General features: G+C 41.8%; 1 protein-coding gene across 1 annotated transcript in view; it reads right to left on the bottom strand.

Moving 5' to 3' along the window:
* Positions 1-1,796: 1,796 nt before the first annotated feature.
* evi5l (ecotropic viral integration site 5 like) overlaps positions 1,797-9,584 on the bottom strand; it is a gene marked incomplete at both ends in the record, with an annotated part of 15,900 nt that continues 8,112 nt past the window's right edge. The window contains 7 exons of the mRNA XM_083909158.1: positions 1,797-2,123; positions 4,987-5,082; positions 6,380-6,475; positions 6,583-6,729; positions 7,743-7,928; positions 8,025-8,165; positions 9,111-9,227. Of these exons, the coding sequence (XP_083765284.1) occupies positions 1,797-2,123; positions 4,987-5,082; positions 6,380-6,475; positions 6,583-6,729; positions 7,743-7,928; positions 8,025-8,165; positions 9,111-9,227 (1,110 nt within the window). The remainder of the gene's footprint in view (positions 2,124-4,986; positions 5,083-6,379; positions 6,476-6,582; positions 6,730-7,742; positions 7,929-8,024; positions 8,166-9,110; positions 9,228-9,584) is intronic.

Raw genomic sequence — 9,584 nt, 5'->3', positions numbered from 1 at the left:
TCTTCCCGTCCCTGAAACACTCGCCGTAAAAATCTGTAACAGGTCGGACGTTGGCACAAAAAAGGACGCTGTAGAAGGTTTGGTCTGTGTTTCTACGCTCCAACAAGTTTCATATAGATATATTAATTATTCAAAATAAATAACTGGAAAGCAAAAAGATTTGGCAACATTGGGGCATCTTCCTGACCTTTTTTCTTGTGGGTTACGGCAACACATACGTAGAATGATGATGTGTTAAAAGCCACCTGGTGTTAGATAACCATACAGTCGGATGTCTACACGTTCCTATATTGTATACTCAACAAAAATATATAAACGCATAAACATTTATGAAATGGGGATTAAAAAATAGAACGTCATGACATGTGCTCAGATTCTTGATGCATTTGTTTACGGAATGATTTGTTTTGCTCAAACCCAATAGTCCAGTGTCACTCGGCCACTCCGCAGAGCGGTGGTCAATATGCGCGACCAGTACGCAGACACTTCCTTATGGTCTGGTCAATATAAAAGGGCACACCAAAATGTGGACTTTAGTCACTTTGTCAATATGCCACAGATGTCACAAATCACCGGGTTGTCGATCGTGGCCTAGAATGATCGACAAGGCGGTGACGTCCATGCGTCGCCGGTGTACAGCTCGTTTTTGTGTGAGGCTAAAGCCCAATTTACACTCCTGCGTAAAGTGCTCTGCGTAGGTTACGCAGAGTCCTCTGCGTCGTCTCCGACTGCACGAAATATTTCTTAAGTGTCTGTCACTCCGTCAAGGGACAACGGAGACGGCAAGGGCTGCGATTGGTCCTCAGAACTGGCCGAGCTAACGCTGCTCTGTGCCGGCTCACAGCGCGCACCGAGCGTCCACAGAGGCGGAGCTGATCACCGCCGACAACGTCGCTACCAAACTATATGATGTCATATCTGAATGCACAAATCGCATGTCTAGACTCTAAATGGCCAATTTATAATGGTGGACACACGTTACTGAATCGTGAACTTCGTGCCCCATTGTGTTCTTCCTGCCGTTACTCCAGGACTTTTGTATTGAAATTGATCCAAATGCAAATTAAAGCCCCTTTTTTTGATAAAGTTGTACTGTTATTTATGGATAGTTACTTCTGTTTTGTCACATAACATTAACTGCAATAAAGTTTTTCTTTGCGCGTTGATATTTTTGTTGAGTGTATAATATATATTGTATATATATATATTGTACCTCCTCCTCTCAAGACCCTGTTATGAAGTTTCTCCTGTGAATGAACTTTTGTCGTTTTCGTGAAGGCAGTGAGGATCGAAACGGGCGTCTTCTTCAAGAATGGCATTAAAAAACAAGGGAAAATAAAAAAATGAATACGCGTTTTAACTGTGAACCAATCAGAGCAGAGATTTTTTTTTTGTGTATAAAGGGTAGATGGAGCATACAGTGTCTGTCTATACCCATGTTTTATATCCCTGGTTATGGTCACAGAATCAGGTCCTGTGCTTGGTCTCAAGCAGCCATAGTCTTGCTTTGTTTGTTCGACGTTGGGATGGACGCGCGTGTGTTGACAGGATTTTCTTGCAGAGATAAACATGTGGACGAGAAGACGAGGTCGGGGAGGAACAGGTAGTGATGACCAAAAAAAAAGGTCCAATCGACGCCAAAAAGATAAATACTGGGAAAAAGCTGAGGGGTTTGGATCACACAGTCCCAGTTTACAGTAGCCGTCGTCAGTAGTCCTGTCTCTTTAGGTCAAAAAAGTCTTCACACACACACACCGCACCCCCCCCCCCCCTCCCCCCTCCCCCCTCCACACATCTCAGTTATCCAGTCCCTCTGCACACACCATGCTGCCGTACAGCTGCTGCGGGTCCGGGTGCGTCTGCATGCGCTCCTCCGTCTCCTCGCTGTCCGTGCTGCCCTCGCTGTCCAGGCGGGCGGACGGGTGACACTGGCTGGACAGCGTCGGGTAGAGGGCGCCGGGAGGCAGCGGGCTGGGGAGGAGGTCCTCGTCCGAGCTCAGGTAGTCGCCCTCGGCGGACGCCGGGCTCGCCAGGCAGAGGTCCGGGTAGTTGTCGCTCAGGCCGCCGCCGCCGCAGCCGCCGCTGACGCCGGGCGCCATCTTCTGCCCTCGAAACTGCCGGATCTAAAGAGAGCGAGAGAAGAGGGGATTTCATTTATACATGATTTGATCACATTTTTTTGTATTGGAAATCAATGAAAAGGTCGGGGGACACAAAAACAACACGGAAAGACCTTCCACCAAACCCAGTGACCTTCTGGCTGTGAGGCAACAATAACAGCCACTGCACCACCTGTGTCACCCTTATATACAGTAAACATGTAAACTCTCACCCTCTGTCAGTCCACTGTGGATTTCTTTCCAAGACTTCTTCCGTGTCGCTTATTCCTCTTTTTGTGTCAGTCGCGTTGAATAAAAGCGTCAATATAAAATGTTCACTACCGTTCAAAAGTTTGGGGTCACTTACAAATGTCCTTATTTTTGAAGGAAAAGCAATTTTTTTTTTCAATAAATGAAACAGAAATACACCCTATACATTGTTAATGTAGTAAAAATACTATTTTAGCTGTTTTTTAGTGGAACACACATATGCTAATGGAGTTAGAAGGCTATTGGAGGATGAGCAAACCCTTGAAAACCCTTGTGCAATGATGTTAGCACAGCTGAAAACAGTTTTGCTGCTTCTTTGACGAAATCGAAATGATTATTTTGAATAAAAGTCATTATTTCTGTGTCTTGACTATATTTTCTATTAATTTTGCAACTCTTTTGATGAATAAAAAGTCTGACTTTTAATGGAAAACGCACACAAAAATTGTATAGGTGAGGCCAAACTTTTGAACGGTAAATTTCATGTCGTGTCACAAAACGCCGTCTTACTGCGTTTTCTCAGAGTGGCTCTGGCCCGACCGCGTTTCAGTAAACCTCGTCAAGTCTCGCTTTTAATAGGAAACCTTTAATAGAAAACATCCGCGACCTATTCAAGGTCTACGTTCCGTTTCTACTTGGAGACGAATTATGTGAAATCTAGTTCAGCTGTCGTTTTGGTTTTCTGGCACCAACTGAATTTAAAGCGTACACATGCACCTGCATATAGATATCCTGCAGCCGTGGCAACAACCACCACCACCACAACAACAACAACGTCTGCACGCACCGCCGAGTCTGCGTCGATGTCTTTCTTGTAAAAACTAGAGACCGACGCGACAACTTTTTTAAGTTCCGAGAGACGATGAGTGAACGATAAAACCCCCACGGCTGTGTTTGATGTTCACATTTCGGGAGCAAAGAGGTTCTCACCTCGCGTTGACTCAGGGTTTGTTCATTCAGAGAGTAGCAAGTGCGTGACTACCGTATGACAGTATGAGTGTGTGTGTGCGTGCCCTGCCCTTCACTTACTGCTCCTCTCGTCTGCCCCGCATTTTTTTTTTTTACATTTTCCCTCATGATCAAAAGCAGCCGGGTTTTGACGTCCGAAAAAAACTTGCGTGATTGAATAAATAGACTCGTCTAAAAACGTAACGTTTTAATGACCGACCCCGAAAGGTGTTAAAGCTCACAGGGGCGCTCATACGCAGTCAAAACATTTCCATTGGTTAACCACTGGTTTCACCTTCCCCCAACTACCCCCCTCACCCCCCCCCCCCCCCCCCCCATCGTCCGAGTGTGTGTGTGTGTGTGAGACGGGGAAATAAAAACCTCTGAGATTTGTCATGAGTCACTGTGGTCCATGTGCACGATGAACACACACGCCTGTAAGTCTGCATGCGCAGATAGAAACGGTGGCGTTTTAGTGCAAAACACGAGCGATGAAACTGAAACACAACATTATTATTATTATTATTATTATTATTATCATCGATTTGAATCTTTTCTGTGTTTGGTTTCGTGCTCCTGTCTGGCACGACGGTTGGGTGAGGAACTTCCTGTGCTCTGATTTCTCTGCAAAGACCCCCCACTGCTCTGTTTAGTGAGCAGGATACAGATCGGTGGGTTTCACAGGGTTTTTTTTGTCATGCCCCAACAACCTGATTTTTTTTTTAACATTTAACATATAATAAAGCTTATTACACACCATTATTTCTTAGTTTGTCATCATTTATGCCTATTATTTACTTAGAGATCATGTTTTAATTGACAAAACCTTGTTTAATCGTTGAATTAACCGAGTAGAATTTTGTGGTCAATGATCAAGGTCACGTCCTGTTTTTTTTTTTTTTTAAGCCTCATACAGGAAGAAAGAAACACAAAAATAATAAATTTTCTGATTAAAACGGATCCCTCTTTAAGCGGTTTATACGTTTCCCTCTGGTCCCTGTTGACAACTATGTTTTTTTTTAACATTTAACATATAATAAAGCATATTATACACCATTACTTTTTAGTTTGTCACCATTTATTCCCATCATTCACTTAGAAATCATGTTTTAATTGACAAAACCTTGTTTAATCGCTAAATAAACAAAGTAGAATTTTGTGGTCAACGATCAAGGACACGTCCTGTTTTTTTTTGATAAATACAAAAATAATACTTTTTCTGATTATCCATGTGGAAAAAACAGTTTGTGTGTGTTCTTGTAATTGCGGCATACTGAGGACCAGAGAGGGGTTTTTAACCAACAAAATGAGGTCCTTTTTACGAAGTGAGGACATTTTGGCCGGTCCTCACTTTGTTTTCATTGAAATCACTTCCTTAGGTTGTAAACATGCTATACTCGGAGTACAAAAACCCATTTTTCACACACTTTTTGCTCTGGGGCTCCACCTTCAGACACTTTATTGTACTGCACCCAGTAGTTCTTTATAGATATATATAGTCATTCATGAAGTAGATATTTGTAATTGTGTTGATTTACAAAGTGGAAATGCTGATCCTCACTTTGTCAGCAACACCGGTGCTCAGTATGCAGCAAGTACAAGAATGTGTGTGTGTGTGTGTGTGTGTGTGTGTGTGTGTGTGTGTGTGTGTGTGTGTGTGTGTGAGAACCTCATTCTTAAGCTCAGCGATCTGGTCCCGCAGCTGGGTTATGTACTGTTTGGAATCCGAGTGGTTCAGCTGGCCCTGGATCAGCCCCGCCTCCTTCTGTAAAAAAAAAACAAAAAAAAAACACATGCGACACAAAAAGAGTCATAAAGAGTTTATCCTTTATTGTATAAGCGGTTAATTCTATCGTCTATAATAGTTTTTAATCCATGAGACAATGACAGCGCAGTCACTAAAATCTCTGATTTCCTTATTGTGCAGCGCATCAGGTCCGTTTCCTGTGCACAGTCGGTAAATCAGTGCGTGTTTACCCACAAGGCCTGTGTTTTTCTTCTGATAAAAGATAAAAATATGATTTTTTTTTGCTTGAAAGACATGACTGAACAAGAAAATGGCTGTTTATGGCTGCTTTGAAAGGACTAAATTAGAAAGAGTTTGCGTAAAATACAACTAAAAAACATAGGAAACAGTAGCAGTTGCTGGTCTTTGAAACAGAGGAAGCTCATTTTCAGGTCATCCCAGTTATTTTAGACATAAATTATTCCGCAAACGAACAACTAGAACAAGAAAACTGTGTTTTTTTTAATTTACAGTGTAATTGTGCACAAAGGAATATTGCTGCTACGGGAATAGGAAAATCACGTAAGACGATCCGTCGTCCGTGATATGCGGGCGACTCTGAACAAACTAGTAACACTTTCTTTGAGTATCGAGATGTAAACATAACACAGAGCATATTTGACCACATGTTAAGGCCACATTATACTTTTCCGACTGCGTATGCGTTATCCGTCTGCGTCACCACGGAGACGCCTCGAGCATTTATACTTCTGCGTCGTGGTGACGGACACTCGCTGCAATTTCCCGCCCGATCAGTAGGGGTCGCTGCGCAAGGTTGTTGTGCTCCTGGCTACAGTGAGCAATGGCGTCCCAGAAAGAAAGAGAGAGAAAGACTGTTGTTGTTGAAACAGTGTCCGTTTCTCACTTTTCTGTGTCACGGAACGCAGTTTTAAGATAATTTGAGGCGAGAAATTGGCCATTTAGGGTCTAAACATGTGCTGTGTGTGTATAGATATGACGTATTTATAGTTCGGCAGCGGTGTTATCGGCGGGGATCAGCTCCGCCTCTGTCAGGACGCTCGGTGCTCACTGAGAGCCGGCACAGAGCAGCTTCGCTCAGCCTGTCCTGAGGACCAATCGCAGCTCTTGCCGTCTCCGTTGTCCCTTGACGGAGTGACGGACACTTAAAAAATATTTCGTGCACCCGGAGACGACGCAGAGTCTCTACGTAGCCTACGCAGAGCACTTTACGCAGAAGTATAAATTGGGCTTTAGAGGAAGCTGAGCCCCCCCCCCCCCCCCCTCCTCCTTTTGCCGCCTCACAGTAATCACACACCTGTATCTCCAGCTCAGCAATCCTCTGTCTGAGTTCAGCTATGGCCGCCATACTGTCTGCTTCTCTTAGCCGCACAGCCATCACCTCTTCTTTACTCTGCGGGAGGAGTAACAAAGAGAGTTAGGGAGACGTTTCAGTGCGAGTCTCCGTCTCTTCTTCAATCTTAGCTCTATTTTCACCACTTTTCTCTCCCATGTTCACACCTTGCAGTCTAACTCCGCCTGCTTCCTTTTCATCTCGTTGAGTTGGGCCTGCAGAGCTTTGTTCTGATTGGTCAGCATCTGGAGCCGGTCCTGTAGCGCCGAGCGCTCCTGCTCGTTGCGACCGATGAGCTTGCTGTGGATCTGGTTCTAGGAGGGAGGGAAGCGAGAGGGAGCGAGAGAGTGAGTGAGAAACGTGTGTGATTCTTTCTTCCAAACAGACTCAGTTCCTGACGCTAAAGACAATGTGGCGTCAAAAATAATAAATGATAAAAGTATTTCTTTATTTGTGAAGCTCTGATCAAAATGTAACTTCATGTAATGATCTGCGATTCTCATCTTGATCATCTGAGATTTAGCTTGAATAACAATTACGACTTTATTCTCATATTATTACGATAATATGACTTTATTCTCATAATATTACAACTTTATTCTCATATTATTACGATAGTATCGCAACTTTATTCTCATATTATTACGATTATATCGCAACTTTATTCTCATATTATTACAACTTTATTCTCATATTATTACGACTTAATTACGATAATATCGCAACTTTATTCTCATAATATTACAACTTTATTCTGATAATATTATGAATATTCTCATAATATTACGACTTTATTCTCATATTATTACGATAATATTACAACATTATTCTCATAATATTAGAACTTTATTCTCATATTATTACGACTTTATTACGATAATATCGCAACTTTATTCTCATAATATTACAACTTTATTCTGATAATTTTACAAATTTATTCTGATAATATTACGACTTTATTCTCATATTATTACGATAATATTACAATTTTATTCTCATAATATTACAACTTTATTCTCATAATATTATAACTTTATCTGGAAAGATTAAACAAAGCCAGCTAACACGACCGTCCCTCGACCCCCAACATTATCATTTAAAATAAGCTAAGAAACAGATGCTCTTAAAGTGAAACACACACACGCACAAAACAGTCACAGAATTAACAACAAATTATAATTTAACGTCAAGTATGAAATGTTTTCCTAAGACAGCAAACAACTAACATTTAAATAAAATGTATGTAGTGATAAAGAGTGACTATAGAGCAGCTTAGCTATTTCCTCACATATCATGAATGAGCATTAGCATCTACACGGTGCCTGACCTGACTCTCCAGCTGCAGGGATTTCAGTTTGACTTCTCGGAGCTCGGCCTGAGCCTGAGCCTCCCTCAGTCTGACCGTCATCAGTTTGTCCTGCAGTTCATTCATGGCGTTCTTCTTCGGGGATTCCTTCCAGTGGCCGCCCCCGCCGCCGCCGCCGCCGCCGCCGCCGCCACGGGACATGTGATGCTGCAGAGGCACAGGTAATAACGGCGTGCTTATTCTGCATCGTATGAAGAGAAAGAGTACAGGATGTGTGTGTGTATGTGTGTGTGTGTGTGTTACCTGCCAGCGCTGGTTGAGCTCGGTGACCGTGTCCTGCATCTCTCTGAAGGAGCTCAGTGTCTCCAGCTCCCTCAGCTTCATCTGCTTCACCTCCTCCTGCAGAGCGGCCACGTTGTGCTCATCGGGCAGACAGCTGCTCCTCTGGAGGGAAAACACAACATGTTACGATTACAGAACTGTCACATCATCAGCTCATACAGGCCTTTTCATTGACTGAGAAGAGAGCATTTTTTAAAATATCTTCATCTGATGGAGGAGGACTCAACACTTCTGAGATTTTGCTTGAATAATAATTACGACTATATTGTGATAATATTCTGACTTATTCTCATAATGTTACGACTTTATTCTAATAATATACGATAATATTACGACTTTATTCTTATAATATTACGTCTTTATTCTCATAATATTACGACTTTATTCTCATATTACGACTTTATTCTCATAACGTTACAACTTTATTCTTATGTTACGACTTTATTCTGATAATTTACGATAATATTACGACTTTATGCTCATAATATTCCGACTTTATTCTCATAATATTTTGATATATGGACTTTATTCTCATAATATTACGACTTTATTCTCATAATATTACGATAATGTTACGACTTTATTCTCATATAAAAAAAGATTTCTCATATTATGACTTTATTCTCATAATATTACAATATTATGACTTTATTCACATATTACAACTTTATTCTCATAATATTACGACTTTATTCTCATAAATTTACGACTTTATTCTCATGTTACAACTTTATTCTCATATTACGACTTTTATTCTTATAATATACGACTTTATTCTGATATTACAACTTTTTTCTCATAATATACGATAATATTACGACTTTATTCTCATAATATAACAACTTTTTTCTCATATATTACGACTTATTCTAATAATATTACGAATTTATTATTATTCAAAAAATTATCATTTAACGTCTAGTATGTGTACTCTTTTTAAAATATCTTCATCTGACTCAACACTTTGGTTTACAGATAAATGACCTTTAAAATGTTTACTCACACAGTTTCACTCCATCACTCACACACACACATCTTTTCACCCACCTTCTCCAGGTCGAGCACCTTGTCCTGCATCTCCTTCATCGCCCCGAGCAGCTCGGCCTCTCGCAGCCTGGACTGCTCCAGCTCGGTCTGGAGGTTGCTCACAAACTGCTCCGTGTACTGAGAGACAAGACATCGACGGCGTTAACACAGATGAAGCAGCTCAGTGCAGCCACTGATAATTCACTTCAGGGTTTAGTTTGTGAGTTATTTCACCTACGGAGTCTGCAAAGATCACCGGCGTGCTTTCATGATCGTGAGCGATCACACACACACACACACACACACACACACACACACACACACACACACACACACACACACACACACACACACACACACACACACACACACACACACACACACACACACACACACACACACACACACACACACACACACACACACACACACACACACACACACACACACACACACACACACACACACACACACACACACACACACACACACACA

This window comes from Microchirus variegatus (genome assembly GCF_963457635.1).
Source record: "Microchirus variegatus genome assembly, chromosome: 23".
Lineage (NCBI taxonomy): Eukaryota > Metazoa > Chordata > Actinopteri > Pleuronectiformes > Soleidae > Microchirus > Microchirus variegatus.
This window is presented reverse-complemented; position numbering and strand designations above follow the sequence as displayed.